Here is a 19,631-nt window from a genome sequence, read left to right as displayed (position 1 = left end):
ATGCACAAAGTTTGAAATAGCTCATTGCAAATCCCTGCAATGAGTGGCGCTAGCATACGGGAGAAAACAACCAATAAGAAATCAAGGATTGCCAATACATAAGATGTAGATAGTGTTGCGGAGTACAAAAGTTAAAATAAATACTTAAAGTGAATAGGTTTTTTGTTTAATTTTTCAACTTAGTAAAGGAACAGCAGATCAGGACACCAACCTTCTCTCTGATTTAGATACCCAAAATTTAAGACAGAAGATAGGAGGGGATTAAATGCTATTCCTTTTTTCAAGATAACAAGAATAATCTTGAGGGGAAAAAAAGAGCATTGACTCTTAATATCAGTAGTGGGAAAACTACTGGAGAATATTCTTAGAGACTAAAGCAATATAGTCTAGATTAGGGATGGCTCATGAGCCTGATTTAATTCTTTGAGGGAGTGACAAAACAAATTTATGGAAGTATGAACAGTGGATCTGTGATATGGATTTTAGTAAGGTATTCAAAAGGCTCTCCATGAAAAACTCAGAGGGAGGGTATCTAGAGATTCAGAATAAGCTTCCCTACAGAAGGCCGAGGGTTGTAGTAGATGGGGCCATTCTCTGTGGTTAAGGCAGCTTATCTTGTGTTGGCCTTATTCGTTGAGGATTGAGTTCAAGAGCTGCAATATAATGTTGTAACTCTATAAAACTCTGGTTTGATCACACTGGAGTATTGTGTCCAGTTCTGGTCTCATTATTGGAAGGATGTGGAAGCTTTAGAGGCTGCCCAAGAGATTTACCACAATACTGCCTGGATTAGAAAACATGTTTTGTGAGGAAAGGTTGAGTAAACTCGAGCTTTGCTCTTTGGAGCAAAGGAGGACGAGGGGTGAATTGATACAAGATTACAGAAGAGGCATAAATGGAGTAACAGCTTGGTCCTTTCCCCCCAAAGTGGAAATGGCTAATACAAGAGGGCATAATTTAAGGAGAATTTCAGCAAAATATTGTAAGTTTGGGGGGGGGGAGGGGAGAAGAGAAGAGAGAAAGAGGGAAGAAAGGAGTGTAAAAGGAGTTTAAAATAGAGCAATATGTGGGTTTGTGGGACATGCTGCTAGAGGCATTTAAGAGACTGGTAGGCAAATTTACAAAAGAACCACCTAGGGCTACGTGGAGAGAAGCATTAGATTGATCTTAGAGTAGGTTAAAAGGTTAGCACAACAAGTTTAAGGATTTGCAATGTGCTATACTCCTATATTCATAACCAATGTTACATACCGTACAACCTTTTCAGAAAGATGTTCAGCATCATTGCCTTGGGATGTACTTGTTCTCCTGGTTTTCTTGCCGTGATTACGGAATAGTTCCACTGCTCCTCGCAGTTCTTCTTCATCGACTCCAAAGACATCTCTGTACAGCATTTCATATACAACCGCTGAAATAAAAAGGGATTATATGCATTTATTCCTCTTGTATTTGGAGAAAAGAACCAAGTACAAGTTTAGAAGTGCCAACTAGCGCCAAAGCCAAGGACTGGAATGAAATACTGAAGTTATTTCTGCCTAACCTTCGCTTCCAATTTTTCCACCAAAATCATTTGATATTTACAGACAACACCATAGCTTTGATACAGGCTGAGATTATGGTAATATCATGAATAACGTATGAAAATATTCTGCTATTTGTTGAAAGGTATATCTGAATATTATTTTTAATTAACAAAATGAAGCTACATAATGCTGTTAATGAACATAATGAATAATGAAGCTACACAAACTCACTATTGCAGTTTATTTTCAATAATAAAGAAACCTACCCATAAGATAACGAAAGCAATAAATTTAGCACTTTAATATAGCTTCAAACAAAAAAACACTGCGCTTAAGAACTTCACAGCTACCATCGTTATACACAAGTTACTTGCAGATAAAGAACACCTTCAAGCTGAAGGGAAAATATTAATAATCATTAAACAGAAAAAAAAACAGGAAATTTAAGACCATTTCTCATCCTTCACTCTCTACACCTCCTCCCCTCCCAACCCACGACCATTTTAACACCATTGTTGAAAAACTGCCTTTCAATACCAATCATTCAGTGTTCAAATAATCAGATTTGTACCCTGAGCCATATATTTTTATGCCATTCTTGGATAACTATACATCACACTTTTTTTTGACTTGCATCAAAGTTAGATGTCAGACAAACATCACTAGAACTGTACAAGCAACTTTTGCTTCATTTCAGGTAGTAAAAATTCCAAATCAGAAGCATTTTAAAAATAATCAATAGAATTCTTTAATGCTTTAAGCCTACCTTGACACACAGCTGCAAGCCCTTGAAACTGCTTTGTAAAGACACTGTCATAATGGCCATTGTTGGAACAGCACAGCAAGATCTTTTTATAAGAAAAGGAGAACATTAATTCATCTTTATGCTGAAAAGCTGAATTGAAGTTTTTTTTAAAAAAGCAAAGCATTTTTGTCCAATGTTTTTCCTCCACACCTCCACCCCCCAACCTAGTTCAAAAAATGCTTGCAATTTTGTGACACCTTTCACAACTTTAGGTATCAATGTTTATTTCTACCAATAACTGAAATGTGATTACTTCAATAGATGTGATCGAGAAAATGCAGCAGAGGAAATGATAACTGATAATCTCGCATCTTTAAAAGTTCGGTGGTGTTGTATGGGTGAATTTTCTAGCTCACTGGAAGTTACTCCTGTTAGTACCTCAACTTATTTTATTTTACTTAAGGAAAACATAGTTGCTGCACAATTGCAAATATTAGTTCTTGGAGGCTACATTTTTTTTACAGCGCTAACTTCAATTCAAAAAGAAAGCTGTAGGAGCCCTGGTCAGGCAGCAACCGTACAAGGAAATACTCAGTCAACATATTGGGTTGAGATCTTTATTCTTGCCTCCATCGTTTAAACTTTTATTCACAAAGTCATATTGATATCTGACCCACATCAGAATTTTTAAACAAGTGGACAGATTATCAGTGTACGGTTGGACTACCTAATGCGGTAGTGTTTTTAGCACTAACCTCATTTTGGAGGTGACTACCAGTCCCTCTGTACTGGATATCCATTAGGCTACTTTGGTTCTACTACACATTCCTCCCACTACACTAATCCAATATTATTCTCAGACAAAACCAGTTGTTAAATAAAAGCTGTTCCTCTTATTGCTTCGAGGGTTTTTTTTTTGCATTTTTTTTCCCCCAGGATTGCAGTTCCTTGTTTACTGCAGCAACCTGTCCAAAAACCTCACTTCTGTTGCTGCAGCAAGTCTTTCCCCTTTATTTGTTTCTTCACTGTCACCATAGTCCCTCGCTGCCAGTTTCTGCTCAGCCATTCATTAACACAAACTTCTCCCACCATCAGATACACTTTCCAATGTTCATCTTCTCGCCCCAAGCCTCCAAGAACCATCATCATGTTCATTTAAGAACACCTTCCACCAACACCAACCCCCCCCCCCAAAGCATGTAGGCTGTTGCTAGAACAGTTACACCTCCATGTTTGTCTGTGATCACTTGTGCCCTGGATTCCTCACCATGTTTGACAGCACACAACATGGATCTGCTATTGCAGCAAATCGAGATCACATAACTTCAGAAGTGCAACGTAATAGGATCTAAAATAATTTAGCTATCCCACGACTGCAGTTATCTTTGGATGAGGACAAGCTGAATGAGTCACTGAACTATTTGTAAAGTGTCTGCTAAGTGCCCTTAATTACCATATCATAATAGGCTATACAACTTAACGCTTTGTTTTTGTGTTCAAACACCAAAGGGAATTCAAGATTAGATCTCGTCAGTACTGAGTAGAATAAACAGCAATGTTAGTAGCCATTGGAAAGCCAAGGCTTTTCACAAGATAGCCAGAGCAGACACCGCTTTAATTGAATGAGAGCAAGCTTGATGGGCCAGTTGCCTAGTCCTGCTCCTATTCCCCATGTTCTTAAAAAGTAACTCATTAAACATTTCCTTGATCAATTTAGGCCCATACTAGAGAGAAATTTGTTTTTAATTGATTAGGGTTTGTAATTACACATCAACATGCTCAATAACTATCTAAATATGCAGGACCTGAGCATGGAGGGGAATTTGTATTGAGAGCTCCGATAGCAAATGATATTGGTTTAAAAAAAGTTTGATCAGAATCTTGTCGACATTACTCAGATATTGAGCGAGGATAGAATCCTACACTCAACGTACAAGCTTACTTATGACTAAACCATTATCAATCCATCACCACACAATGAATTGCTCTGACATGCATTGATGCTGAGTAGCTTCCAGGATGATGAAAACAGGTCGAACTCCAAGTTGAAGTGTTTAAAATGCTGCATTAACAAAATTGTTAACCGACATAAGTACAATCCTAACCCAAAAAGTAATGTTTCCACAGATTTTTTAGCATATTCTATTTTTATTTTGTCATTTCTCAGTGTTTTGCCAGATAGATTTGCTTACCAAATATAAACAAATGAATTTTACATATTTTGCTAGTTAGATGGAAAGCTAAATTTGCTACAAATTGGGAGAAATATCCTGTAAGTACCCCCACAGCATGAATCAAACATTGGGAGTGTGGAGTCGAGACTTGAGCACTGATACTGAATTCTCTTGGGGGTCCAGTTAATGTAGATAGGGGAAAAACAGAATGGCTCAGCAAAGCAGAAAGACTGTTCCTAAAAGACTTTATACAGAAACAGCTGCATTCAAATAAGCTGCAGGTGGTACAAATTTTCCAAAACAGACTGGGCATAAACTGAAAATGTTTGTTTCAGAACTTTTGATCCTTTAAAAAGATAGAATATAATGCTTCCATTATGCATGATTTCCAAGTTTATTCAAAGCACAATCAATCCATTTTTCCTCATGTAATTAGTTAATTGGTCAAGTCAGAAAATCTAATGTAAAAATATTACCCATATAACTAAAAGAATCCCAGTAGTTAGCCATTAGTGATGAGCTAGATCAAAGCTTTAACTGTGCAAACAAACATAACTTTGCTAGGTTATGCACACACATCAATAAAATTCCAATAAACATTTGTAAACTCCATTGATCAGTACTACAAACCATGTGATCAATTATATGATAAGCACTGTTTCACAACTTCGAAAGCCATTTACACAACTGTTCTGCAATTAGTATTTGTTCCTTTATTTCAACTTCACCTGCTTCCTGGTCTTAATTTACTGTTTACCTTGATTTGTTCTACAGTATATACATTTTATGATGCACCCCAACATTATAAAAGGGACAAATGGTTTTCCTTGCCTTCTTCTCAAATCCATTATTTGTGCCTTGCGTGGGAGGTTTTCCAGGATACCGGTAAATGAGAAAATCACAACTTGATATTTGGAGAAAAGAGCAAATAAAATTTGTGAATTGATTTTCAAATCTTATTTCATCTGGAGGAATTGCATCAAGCATTTTGGCATCACAATTTAGCCAATACATTAAAAACTATTTACCGAGCTACTCATAAATCCGCTCCCCTTAATGTTACAAAACTGTCATTGAGCTTGACCAAGATCTCATCTTTGAAAGATTAAAGACTTTGACCACATTCAGCAGGAGAAATTTGCTATCATTTATAAAAAGTAAAATTAGATTCAGCCCAATACAATACAGTATACCAGTGGAATGAACCAGTACAAGATAGTTGACTTAGTATAAAAAAGATATAATAATAGAGGGGAAATCAAGAGACTGGAAGGGACATAGGCAGCATTAAATACTGACCAGTTGGCTCTTTTTGCAGTTGGGCAAATGGCCACCTCACATTGTTGGCTTACCAGATAGAAGCTCAACGTGATAGGTATCCAATTGTACAAAAGATGCAACAGAAACAACCGGGTCAGCTTGCAATACAAATATCCAATAATACAAGATTTCATTAAAACTGAATGATTAATAACCACCAAGTATTAGCAACAAATTATATTTAGCTGCAACCTCTGCAGAAGATTAGGAGAACATTCTTAAATATCCAGTGAAGCATGGCTTAAGTCACAAGCTCTAAGGCTATTCACTGATCATTAGAGGCAGACTATTAGAGGTAGATGACATTTAGCCAGAAAATTCCACCCTTCAGCATCTAGACCTGTGCTTTTCAACAGGTGTCTTATACAAAATGCTTATCCACAGATTACAATTTTTGTAATTACTCATCTATTTTTTCCTAATTTTATGCCATACTTACTTGTACATTAGTGAAAGCGCATTCATCTCCAAGACACCGGCCCATTCCTGGAAAGCAATGTATAAAATTTGAATGCAAGCAAATAAATTAAGATAATGCAGTAAATATTTGCAAGAATATATCATTTTGGATTCAACAAGATCATTGAAGTTCATCACAACATAATGCAAAATATTTTTCTGAACTAGGCAAAAATTAATGTTTACCTTTGCATCTTCCTCCCACTGTGCAAGAAAAACATCTTTCATTAGGTCCAATGCACAAGATTTGTGCACCACAGAATTTCTGGCATGATCCTTCGCTGCCACTTGCTGAAATATTGTGGCATGGATTGTGGGAGGTGGGGTAGAAAATGAGAAATAAATTTGAGTCACCGAGATTGGGCCCCTTTTGATATTGATAAGTAGAAGAGGTTTGATTGGTCGGGAGATCTTCAAATGGGGGGGAGAAATGGGAAAGACATCTTTGCCTTTCAGTCACCTTTATGAAAGTGAAGACCTTAAACCCTCTGGCTTTAGGATAATAAAGTTTTTATCTATAAGAGTGGCCTGAGCCTTTCAGTTAAGTACAGATTTAGTGCACATGTCCAGAAATGCATGATCTGCATTAGTATCGCATGCCCTTTGGGGTCGTTACACATGCCCTACAACCTCCACTCAGGGCTCTCGTTCACAAAAGTCTTCATGACAATCTGACCGATGACTTTCCACTCTGCCATGAAAATTGTCCTCCACATGTAAAATGGGTGGGTGTCCCAACTTACTAAAGATTTAACTACAGGACAATGCATTTAACCATAATTTGAAATGTTACATCAATTGGAATTTTTTTCCATTCAGGACTGGATGTAAAAAAAAAGCAAAACATCAATTAAACATCCAAGTCACATTAACCTTTGATAGCATTTTTCACACTGGATTAAGTATACATGCTGTATATTAGCCAGAGCCGTACGTTTAAGCTATAGAAAAGAGTTAACTCCTCAGTTGGCTCTCTTTGCACCTAATAGGAAGCATTTCCAGCAGCATACTTAAGCTGTATATTTGAACAGTCTCCTAGTACAAAGATGGACTCTACCTCAATCTACTTATGCTATGGCCTTGCAAGTTACTGCCTGCCTGCACTTTAACTATAACACTATTTGGCATATACATCATTTATAGCTGGTAATGTGATCAAATGATCAGTATGGATGGCATGTAAAACAGATTTGCTGTACCTTAGTATATTTAACAATAATCTCATTTACCAAGACTATTGGAAGCAAGTTGTGTGACAATTCAGAGGCCTTTTATCCAGAGGGAAGGACATGCAGTCACTACCAAAGTGAGGAAGGCCTAGGTGCAGGTGCCATCTCCATGGCCATAAGTCAAGGTTGGTGGGCAGAGAGAAAACAAACAATAATCAGATTACAAATTAAAACAACTGCAATTCTGATCATTTCAACCACAGGAATCATGGGATTTAATTTTGGTAATGTGGGAAAAGACATCAGATGAAGGAAATGAGTTTAACTTGCATGCAAATTGCCCTTCAGGACGGTTTGCATGAAAGAATAGTCAAAGCTGTAGTTGTCATAAGCATTGCAATATAATGTTCTCCACTCACAGCTTTAATGATCAAAATAGAAACTGATGAGCTAAAGTACAGTAAACTTCGCAAAATACGCTTCTTAAAATGTAAGTATAACTTTTGTTATAATAAAACTGCAGGAATTAAATGCAAAACAAAACTGGGCTTCTGCTTGCTGAAACCATAGGTGAGGTTGTAGCATCCAGAAGCTTGGCAGTTTCAAGGAAACCGCATTAACAGATGCGGTGTCGTTCATCTCCGGTCCAAAAACATTTGGACCGTCGGGGTCACCAATTGTAGCGGTGTGCTACACGCAGCGCTAAAATAACGACACGGAGTCGGTAAACTGCAGTCAAGGATAAAGTTTATTCCAACTTAACAGTCTTGCTTTAAACTCTCGCTCCCCCGCCGGATGCCTCGAGAGGCACGTAACTGAAACCCCCTCAGGCTTTCTGCCTTTGTCTCGGACCTAGCCTTTGTGCCTGCACGCTGGCCAATTGTCAGCCGGTTTGAGTGTGCTAGTAATTGGGTCGCCACACTGCAATCTTAAAATACCAAGTAAAGAAATACTCAACGTGTCAGAATGCATTGTGGAGAAAGATCAAATTAGCATTTCGGTTTGTTCACCTTCCATCAGAACTGTTCAACCTCCACAGATCTTCATTAACCTGTTGAGCATTTGTTTTAACACCAGCAGAATGGCCCTGGGTGGAGATGACATGTGTGATAGGGTCCAGCCACCATCCAGTGCTTCACAAAACACACACTATATATATATATATATTTAACGAACAAGGCAGAGAAAAATTGCATATTCCTTTCATCATCTACAATGCAGTGTCCAATTGTGATAGATTACTTACCATGTATGCACCTGCAACGTAATGTTCAAACCCTTTTGGATTCAGCAGTCCATTTGATCACATTACTGCTTCTAGACTCTGCACAATGCAACAATTGAGCAAACATCACCAGGATAACAAGGTGCCGCATGGGAGGTTAAGGAGGTTCAGTCACTTGACATTGAAGATGTAGTAAATTGGATAAGACATTGGCTTCGCAGTAGAATGGTTGCCTCTGACTGGAGGTCTGTTACCAAGTGTGCCACAGGAACACCATTCTGTTGATGTCCTCTGTTGCAATGATCTGGATGGTAAGAATCATTTGCTGATATCAAGACTGGGAGTGTAGTAGACAGCTAGGAAGACCAAAGCTTGCAAGAGGATCTGGATCAGCTGAAAAAGTGGGCTGAAAAAACTGAATTTCATGCAAAAAAAAAGTGATGCCATGCACTTTGGGAGGACAAACCGGAGGAGGATTTACGTAGAGCGGTAGGGCACCGAGGAGTGCAGGACAGATCCATAATTCCTTGAAAGCAGCATCACAGGTAGATGCTGTTGTAAGTTTTTGGCACCTTGGTTTTCCTAAATCAAAGTATTAAGCTGACGAGTTGAGATATTATGTTGAAGTTGTACAATAAATACATTGTTGAGACCCAATTGGTGTATTGTGTGCAGTTTTGGTCGCACCTACAGGAAAATACAAGATTGAAGGCATGCAGCAAAAAAAAATGTACAAGGATGTTGCCAAGACATGAGTGAATTATATGGAAAGGATGAATAGGTTAGAACTTTATTTCCTGGAGCATGGAAGAATATGGGGGCATTTGATAGAGGTATATAAATTACGAGGGGCATAGATAGGGTAAATGCAAGCAGCTTTTCCCCACTGAGCTTAGTGAGACTACAACCAGAGGCCATGGGTCAAGGACGAAAGCTGAAATATTTAGGAGAACACGGGAAAAACTTCAGAGGGTGGAACGAGCTGCCAGGTTAAATATTGGATATGGATTTAACATCAACATTCAAGAGAAATTTGGACAGTCACATGGATGAAAGGGGTATGGAGGGCATGTTCCACATGTAAATCGATGGGACTAGAGTTAATAGTTTGGCATGGACTAGATGGGCTGCTAGGACTGTTTCTGTGTAGTGTTCTATGATTCTTTAGAGCAAATCAAGGTTAATCATTCTAGGAATCTTTGGTCAAGGACATGCACATCCCCAAGTGGATATTCTGCTGTTGCACTGAACAATTTTAATTATATACAACCTGAAAACAAAAATCCTTAAATCTTTCATTGGTGTAATCAGATCAAAATGTGATTTTAAGTACAAGATTGAGGACATGGAAGTATGAAGTATGATCTACATCTCTTAAGTCAGAGGGATTTGAGGAGGGACTAGTGTATAAAGCCTAAACAGATCAACTATCAATGACAGAGGAGCATTGCTACAGGATTACATACAAGAGGAACAAATACCAAGATAACATGCTGTCTGAATTTCCAAAATAAAAATCAGAATGCTGCCTTCAGATTGGGGGACAAGATGACCAAGGTCAGCAAGAGCCCACGCTGCCATGCAATCAGGAGGGCACCAGGATACACAGGGCATGTGGCATGGCATACAAATCAAAGCACATTACAAGTCCACCCTGTGCATCAACTACAGCAACACCCCCCTTCCTGTTAGGCTGAATGCCTTCTGTGCATGATCTGATACAATGAGCGATGTGACATCGACAAAAGCCCTGCAAGAAACAGACACCCTGTCCAGTCACAGCTCAGGTGAGGAGAATACTAGCCGAGGTAAACCCACACAAAGCTACAGGGCCAGACAACATACTTGGTCAGGTGCCGAGGGATTGTGCGGCCCAGCTAACAACCTCTTTGCAGCAAGTTTACTGTTGCTGTACACATCAAGGCAGCCACTATCATTCTATTGACCGAGTTATAGATAACTAGCCTAAACAATTACCATCCAGTGGTACAAATCATGAAGTGCTTTGAGTACTTGTAATGTATGAATCCCAGCTTCCAGATACATTGGACCCTTTCTAATTCACCTACTGCTTAAACTGTTCCACTGATGCTATGGCCTCAGCCCTCCATTCCATCATATCCCACCTAGAAAACTATGCCTCATACCACGATGCTGTTCTTCGACTTCAGCTCAGCATTTAACACTCGTCCTTCAGAGGCTGGTGGGTAAAGTGGCTGCATTGGAACTGAACACCCCTCTCTGTAACTAGGACTTCTTGATGGAAAAAGAACAGAGTCTGAGTTGGCAGCAACATCTCAAGTTCCATCACACTGATCACTAGTGCCCCCCACCACCCCCAGGGCTCTGTGCTCAGCTTGCTGCGGACTCAACTACACTGCCAGATCCCGCTGAAACCACATCAGGTTGGCTCATGATACAGTAGTTTCATCAGCAACTGTGATGAGTTAGCATAGAGGAGGCAGAGAAGCTTGTCAAACAGTGAGAGAAGGACCCAAATCTCAGTGTGGACAAAAGAGGTCTCTGGATTTCATGAAGGTGCAGGTCGACCACCCTCAACTGCCATGGTGAGAGTAAAGAGCACAAAGTTCCCTGGTGTGCGCACACTGACAATCTAGCCTGGACCCACACCACCTTTTCATTACTCAAGGGACAGCAGAGTCTACACAGGAGTGCTACGCTTCCCACTCCCATTCACAGTAAATTAAAATGTACAAATTATACAAACTTGAGATTTGTCTGCTTAGTCAGCCACAAAGAAACAGAACCCAAATTTAAAAGACAAACACCTGATGTACAAAAAGAAAAACACAAATCATGCAAACAGAAACGAGCAACATTCAGAACCGAATCCCCAAAGCAACCCAGAGTAAGCCCAAGTTTGCTGTCAGTTCATATTAGCTGTGAGGTGGGAGTGGGGGAATAAATAACTAAATAGCCATAAAGCTCACAAACAAGCACAGCAGTCAGGGAAGTCTTACAACCTCAGCCTTGCAGAGAGGAGTTAATATCATGGGACAGCGAGAGGAATTGGCCTGACTCTCACCTCTGGTACTAACACCCTGCCTTTCCAGTTTATCTGAGCCAGCGTTAAAGTTGTCCAAACAGGAGATTGTACATCGCATTGAGGCCCAGGCCCTGCTCCAGCAAAATGCCCCAGGCCTAGACCTCGCCACCCAGCAATTCACTCTGGGCCTCGTCACTCAGCCCAAATCAGCTCCAACTCTCTCCAAATCAGCTTGTGCTTGGAATGATCCAACCTTGCACCCAGGTTAGTTGGACGGGCATCAAAACTCCACTGCCTCAACTTCTCCAAATCCCTCACCCCAACTCAACCTGCATCGATTTTGCAATGCATCAGCACAGCTCATCCTTCAAATTCACTTCCCCTTCATTGTTCGTAGTGATAGTTTACCACAATTTACTTCAGAAAAGATGTTAGTTATGTCTTTAGTCGAATTTCATGCCTTTCGAACTACCAGTAAGCCTTCAGTAGCGACATCTTAAACCAGAAGTCCAACTTTTAACAGGACCACCTTCGAGTGTCCTGTTTGGATGCATCATTGTGTGGTATGCAGACTGCAAGACATTACATCACAAGACCCCACAGAAGATAGCAAAGACTGCCATGGGGATCACCATGGTCTCCCTCCCACCCCCACCTGTGATATTTAAAGGGAGCATTGTATACCAAGGGCCCAAAGCATTGAGGATCCCTACCAACCACCCCACAATCTTTGACCGACCCCCTACCATCAGGAGGGTGGTAACAAGAGCATCAGGCGTAGGACTGCCAGTCTGGGTAACAGCTTCTTCCCACAGACTGAGAGACTAATAAATGTCCTGCCATCTCCATTGTCACTAGGTTAGCATGCTGTTTATCTGTGCTGTGCACTCCATAGGCATTTTGAGTTACATTTCCAAAGGTTTCAAAAGGTACACTTAATGCCACAGAAATATCTACAATCTACATCCTGAAATGCTTTATCTTCACAACCACCCATGAACAGAAGTGCTCCCAAAGAATGAACAGTTAAATGTTAGAACCCCAAAGTCCGCCCTAGCTCCCCCCTCCCGCACATAAGTGGCAGCAAACGACGATCCCCCCACAAAAAAAGCATCGACACCCACCATTGAGCACCCAAGCATGCAGCAAAGCACAAAGACAGACCTGCAATACCCCAAAGACTACTCATTCACCTGGTATTTGACATACCACAGGTTCCCCCCCCCAATAAGGGAGAAAGAGGTTCTGTTTCACAGCGAGAGGAGACATAACTTAGTAATATTTTGTTCTATGTTCTGAGCGTCGTACAAAGGTGCTAGAAAGTTTGTGAACCCTGTAGAAATCTTTCTGCACAAGTGACCTAAAATGTGATCAGATCTTCAACCAAGTCCTAAAACTAAACAAAGAGAACCAATTAAATAACACATTATACATGTTCACATTGAGAAAAAAATCCTACATTACAGGTATTTGTTGGAAAAAATGTAAACCTTTGCTTTCAGTAACTGACCTGACCCCTTTGTCCAACAATAACTTCAACCAAACGTTTCCAGTAACTGTTGATTCAGCCTGAACATTTGCTTGGAGGAACTTTAAGCCTTTCCTCCTTACAAAAGAGCTTCCACTCTGGAATGCTGGTGGGTTGCCTTGCATGAACTGCTTGCTTCAGGTCCTGCCACATTTATATAGGATTAAGGTCACGGCATTGACTCAGTCATTCCAAAACATTTTTTTCCTTTTGCAACCATATTGTTGATCTACTTGCCTTTTGGATCATTGTCTTGCTGTGTTATCCAACTTATACTAAGCTTCAGATGATGGACCGCTACACTGCCATTCTCCTATAAAATGTTTTAATAGAATCCAGGCCCTGAGGCAGCAAGGCAGCCCCAAACGATGATGCTCCTTCCACCGTGCTTCACAGTTGGGTTGAAGTTTTGGTGTGCAGTGCCCTTTTTCTTCTAAACATTATAATGTGGATTTCTGCAAGAAAGTTCAATTTTTGTCTCATCTATCCACAGAACATTGTCCCAGCAGCGTTGCAGAACATCAAGGTGGTCTTGTGTTATTTACTTAATTGGGTTCTCTATTTTGTTTTAGGACTTGAAGATCCAATCACATTTTGGCCATTTTTATGCAGAAATAAAGAAAATTCTGCAGGGTTCACAAACTTTCTAGCACTGCTGTATGTATTGTTAGTGCACTGTGGTCCAGAGGAATGTTACTCCATTTTGTGTATTTGTACAGTTAGATTATAATCTTGAAATGGGTTCGAAGAATCAACACCATCAAATCAATAAATCGTTGTGAGAATAATTGAATGAAATAGAGGATTCAGAGCTTATAGTTAAGGACAGTACAAACAAACTCACTTGTGTAGAGATACAAGATACATTCAGAATGCCTCAATTTCACAAAGTCCTTTAAGGTAACTGTTACCGTCATAATACATAAAATAGACAACTCGCACATGGCTACTACAAAATATTAGGCAGAGCACCATTTTTTGAGCTTTGAATGTAACTTGCTGAAAAAAATTTTGGTTAAGACCCCCTTCACACAAAAATTTCAGTGCACAGACTCGAATAAATCAAAATCTCCTTGACAAGAGAAAATTATGATTGAGCCACAGCTGCAAGTTATTCCAATATTGACTTTGCCACAGAAACCACAAGACAATTCTTCGAAGCTGTAGAACACCAAGGTTTCCAGTTATTTTAAAGAAATGCAATTAGCTTCAGCAGTAATAATTGCCACAAAATTAAAGTCCTAACTGCAAGAAATATAACTTCCAGCAAATTTGCCAAAAGTCACAAATCTCAAACTTACTCAAGTTAGATAACTATAGTTCAGAACACATTACTGGGATACAAACTAGAAAGGGTCAAAAGGAAAGCACACCAAAGACAGAAAGATGTTGCTTTGGCAGCTAACTTGCTAGTGCTTGATGACACAGAAATACGATACCAGTGCAGGTAATTCAATTAAACAGCAAGTTCATTCACCAAGTATCTGTAACATTCCTATTATGGATTCACATTTAACCTAATGCATTATCAATACCAAATTGGTCAAGTGTTCAAATAGGTTGCAATTCCCCAACAGGAAAATAATATGGAACAGAACAAGCATGAAAGTCAGCATACACCAAGCATCAAATGCTAAGGACCAAGAGCATAGACAAAGATTTTCTTCCTTCACAGGATTTAGGTCTTGCATACAAGGGTAGGATTCAATAGCTTTCCCACTTGTCCTGGAGAAGGTAGAGTTCTCCATAACTCTGAGTATTATTTTTTTTTTATTTGCACAATTTGTCTTTTGCACATTAGTTGTCACTCTTCATGTTATAGTTTTCATAAATTACATTTTCCTGCAAATACCTGCAAGAAAATGAATCTCAAATGAAGGTAACTTTCTCACTTTAATAATCAATTTACTTTGATGTTTGACTTTGGATTGGTATTGCTGTGATGAAGATATTTTCAATGGCATGAGGCAAGGTTTAAGAATTTGACCGAAAGGAACAAAAGAAGAAACTCCAGATGGAAGCATCCCCACAAAACTGAATTCATTCCTCAGGGTGGCAGCGGTTCTGGGATACAGTCAAGATGCTACTGTGGAGATGGCCCATGCTGTAATCACAACACTTCCACGATGGAGCAAACGGAATATCTAAAGTGACAGAAGCTGCTTTCCTCAAGATGAGAAGTTTGCACTTTTGAAGCTGTCTAGACAAGGGAAGTAAATTCACTTGATTTGTACCTTGTATATGGTTAAAAGGGCTGGATGCATACTGCAAAAAAAAAACACTACTTAATCTGACTGTATATTTCTGATTCAGTCAAACATCTTGATGACCTCCAGGATGCTGTTGATACCAATCTTAATGACAATCTTAATGAGTATCAGAAAGAGTTGGGCTCATGCTGGAGGTGGTCACTACCTGGTCCATGGTGTTAATGAAAATAAACTGTCCAGACCAGAACATTAAACGGCACTTGTCAATTGGGCAGACTCCTTTCAGGTGTAGCAACAGTGCAATGAACATTTGCAGGTCTGATCTTTTGATTAAAAATTCACTTAATTTCCTTAAAAAGGTGGTGCCCGAGTACAGTTCAGAGGCATTGCTTCCACAAATACAGGGTAGGATTTCAGACAGTGAAACTTTCGTCCAATAATTCACATTGACCTTAACTGCACCAAGACTCCTTGATGTCACATGGTCAAGTGAGGCCTTAATGTCCAAGATAACATCTTTGGAAGCTCTTTAGACTATATTTGATGCCAGACTCATGAAAACCAATAAATATCACTTAGAAATTATTGGCAGTCAAACACCACTTTAAAGCATTATTGTCCAGAACTTTAACCTTTTACACTTTAAAAAAAAATGATACAACTAGCAAAAGAAAATCTGTGGATGCTGAAAATCCAAAGCACCACACAGAAAATGCACGAGGAACTCAGTAGCCCAGGCAGCAGCTATGGAAAAAGTATTCAGTCAATGTTTTGAGCCAAGACCCTTCATCAGGACAGGGAAGAGAAGTCAGAATAAGGTGGTGGGGGGGGGGGGGGGGGGGGGGGAGGGGGAGCAAGGGGTCAGGTGATAGGTGAAACTGGGAGGGGGGGGTGACATAAAAAGCTGGGAAGTTGATTGGTGAAACCAGAGAGGTGATGGGCAGGTAAGAAGCTGAGAGGGAAACAGGAATGGGGATGATGATGGGGGGGGGGGGGAGAGAGAGAGAGAGAGAGAGAAGCGAGAATGGCAGGCAGTTACAGGAAGTTAAGAGAAATTGATGTGGAATACAAGGTGCTGCTCCTCCAACCTGAATGTGGCCTCATCGTGGCAGTAGAGAAAGCTGTGGACTGACATTTCTGAATGGGAAGTAGAATTGAAGTGGGTGGACACCAGGAGATTCTGCTTTGAGTGGCAGGAGTGAAGGTGATCGAAACAGTCTCCCAATCTACACTGGATCTCACCAATATACACATGTCCGAATGGGAATGCAAGCAGAACAAGTAGCACACCTGCCCCTACACCTCCTCCCTCACTACCAAACAGTCCTTCCAGGTGAGGCAACACTTTGCCTGAAGTCCACTGGGGTCATCTACTGTATCCATGCTCCCAGTGTGGCCTTCTGTATACCAGAGAGACCCAATGTGGATTGGAAACCTTTGCCACAAGTCTACAGATTGCAGTGTAGTCGTGTTGCTGATACCATTTTAAAGCAGTTCACAAAAATCAAGTTGGTGCTCCACTGATTTGCAAACTTTTCATAATACTTGTGCCTATTTATTTATTTATTTATATTAAAAAAACAAAAAACAGAGGGATGGAGTTACACAGCACTGGAAAAGATCCTTTGCCCAAAGATGTCCCATTCAAGCTAATCCCATGAGCCAAGCAAATGATGTTCTAAGCCTTTCCAATCCATGTACTTGTCCAATGGCCTTTTAAAAGTTATTGGACCTGTCTCAATCACTTCAGTTGTAGCTGATTCGTCATAGATACCACCCCTTGTACAAGAGAAAGTTACTTGTCCAGTTCCTCTCAAATCTTTCCCCTTAAACCTGTGCTCTCTAGTACTTGATTCCTAGCTCTGGGGAAAATAGAAAATGTATTCACTCTATCTAGATCCTCTGATTTTATATCAATATAAAAGACTTCTATAAAGTCTCCTGTTTTCTAGACTAAGGAATAAAGTCCTAGTCTGTCCAACCTCTTTATAACTCAGTTCCTCAAGTACTGCAAGCATCCTTACAAACCTTCTCAGCACTCTTTCCAGTTTATTATCTTTCCCATGGCAGGATGGCCAAAACTGAACAATACTCCAAGTGTGGTCTGCACCAAAACTTTTTATTTATTATTTTTTTTTAAAGATACAGTTATTATTGAATAAAGAGGCTACTGTGTATTTCTGTATGTTTGTGGTCTTCTGCTGCTGTAGTCTATTCACTTCAAGGTTTGGTACGTTGTATTTTCAGAGATGCTCTTCTAACCAGAGATGGTTATTTGAGTTACTGTCGCCTTGCTGTCAACTTGAACCATCTGGCCCTTCTCCTGGCCCCTCTTATTAAGGCATCTTCACCAATAGAACTGCTCCTCAACTTAATTTTTCCACACAATTCTCTGTAAACTAGAAAGACTGTTGTATGGGAAATCCCAGGAGATCCGCAGTGAGATACTCAACACCCCATCTGGCACCAGCAATCATTCCACAGTCAAAGTCACTTAGATCACATTTCCTCCCCATTCCGATGTACGGGCTGAATAACGACTGAACTTCTTGATGTCTACATGTTTTTATACGTTGAGCTGCTGACATGCAATTGGTTGATTAGATATTTGCATTAATGAGCAGTTGTACCTAATAAAGTGGCCAATGTACTAAAACCCCTCTTCATCACAGTCTACTTGCGACTCTGCCCCCAGCAAACCATGCAAGTCCAAGTCCCCCCCACCACACCATGCTTCAACACCCTACAGCCCTGTCATTAGCACCAAATTAGATTTAACTTTCCAAAATCTAACTCCATTTGTCAATTATCAAACCACTTACTCGGCTAATCAAGATCCCTGTAATTTTTGGATAACCTTCAGGTCCTGATGAAAGGTGTAGGCTCAAAATGTCAACTGTTTACTCCCTCCACCCCCAATAGATGCTGCACTCCTCCAGCATTTTGTGTGTTGCTTGGATTTCCAACATCTGTAAATTCACTCACCTCAACATTGAACTGATTCCACAACCTACAGACTCAGGGACTCTACAACTCATGTTCTCAGTAATACTTGTTTTTTCCTACATTTACACAGATCATCTTCTTCTGCACATTGTTTGTCAATCTTTGTAGTTTTTTCTATTGATTCTAATGTATTTCTTTGTTCTACTGTGAATGGTTTCAAGAAAATGAATCTCAGGTTATTAGATGATGACATACTTTCAGTAATAAATTTACCTTGAACTTTGATCACTGAACATATACACTAACTACATGCTCAAGGTTTTTGTTCGAGCCTACAGTCTAGTTTTCATTATATACATTATATCAACAAGCAGTATGCTGCACCTCACTACATTCATTGAAAGAAACACATGAATAGAATCCCGAACTGCCTATGATGTAACAGTTGAAGTACATACCTTAGGATCAGCCAAACGTTCCAAGTGCTTGTCAAAGGAACCATCAATAAACTGAGAAAAGAAAGTTAGAAATTCTGCCATACCAGGAAAGTCAACAAACACTATTAATTAACTCTTTATATTCAGCATATTTAAAAGATTACAAAACCACTTCCTGCATAAAAACATCCAGGTAATTTATATTCAATTTCAGTTTTGCTGTTGGGAATCAGAACATAATTTGTGGAGTGGTCTATCATTTTACTGTCCTGGGCTAACTGCTCTAAATACATAGAACCACGCATGCAAGTACATTAACATTCATTATACTAGGCAGCCACAGAATAATTTATTACAAAAGGATGAAAAAATTGCCTAGATGTTAAGCTTTAATCCCTTGCCAGACACTAGCCTGAAAAGTCAGTTGCCCAGTCCCACTAACATTGTATATAGGCTAGCCATCTGATGGCCCTTTGCAAACCATCCTCAACAGTCCAATGAAGCAGATTCATCATCATCATTGAAACTTGTAGAACTTATTTCAAAGGTAACCAGTCATAAATTTTTAACCAAACTGCTCCTTTTGGGAATATCATTACCTTATTATTCAAGGGGCATAATGTTCTTTGCTTAAAGTAGGTATTTAAAGAGGAACATGGCTTTAGTTACCCTTCTGAACGTTAACTTACATGGTCTAAATTACTGGCAAAACTTAAGCCACTGAAACTTTAACACAACACTTACTTCTTCAAATTTGGAGTGGTTCACTCTCATGTAGGCAACACAGGTTTTTCTAATCTCCAAGTGATGTATTTGTGTCAGAAACAGCTGCCAAGTAAACGGAAACTCTTCAGTTCATTATTAATGAAAACAAAGTTAGTATCTGGT

The 19,631-nt window shown here is 39.7% G+C and overlaps 1 protein-coding gene across 1 annotated transcript in view; it reads right to left on the bottom strand.

Annotated features, from left to right (window-relative positions):
• Window positions 1–19,631, bottom strand: part of alg13 (ALG13 UDP-N-acetylglucosaminyltransferase subunit) — a 103,345-nt gene that overhangs the window by 49,358 nt on the left and 34,356 nt on the right. Inside the window, exons 6-11 of the mRNA XM_073059862.1 lie at window positions 19,488–19,571; window positions 18,765–18,815; window positions 6,202–6,248; window positions 5,274–5,346; window positions 2,290–2,371; window positions 1,252–1,408 (exon numbers count right to left, since the gene is read on the bottom strand). Of these exons, the coding sequence (XP_072915963.1) occupies window positions 1,252–1,408; window positions 2,290–2,371; window positions 5,274–5,346; window positions 6,202–6,248; window positions 18,765–18,815; window positions 19,488–19,571 (494 nt within the window). The remainder of the gene's footprint in view (window positions 1–1,251; window positions 1,409–2,289; window positions 2,372–5,273; window positions 5,347–6,201; window positions 6,249–18,764; window positions 18,816–19,487; window positions 19,572–19,631) is intronic.

This window comes from Hemitrygon akajei, chromosome 10 (genome assembly GCF_048418815.1).
Source record: "Hemitrygon akajei chromosome 10, sHemAka1.3, whole genome shotgun sequence".
Classification (NCBI taxonomy): Eukaryota; Metazoa; Chordata; class Chondrichthyes; order Myliobatiformes; family Dasyatidae; genus Hemitrygon; species Hemitrygon akajei.
This window is presented reverse-complemented; position numbering and strand designations above follow the sequence as displayed.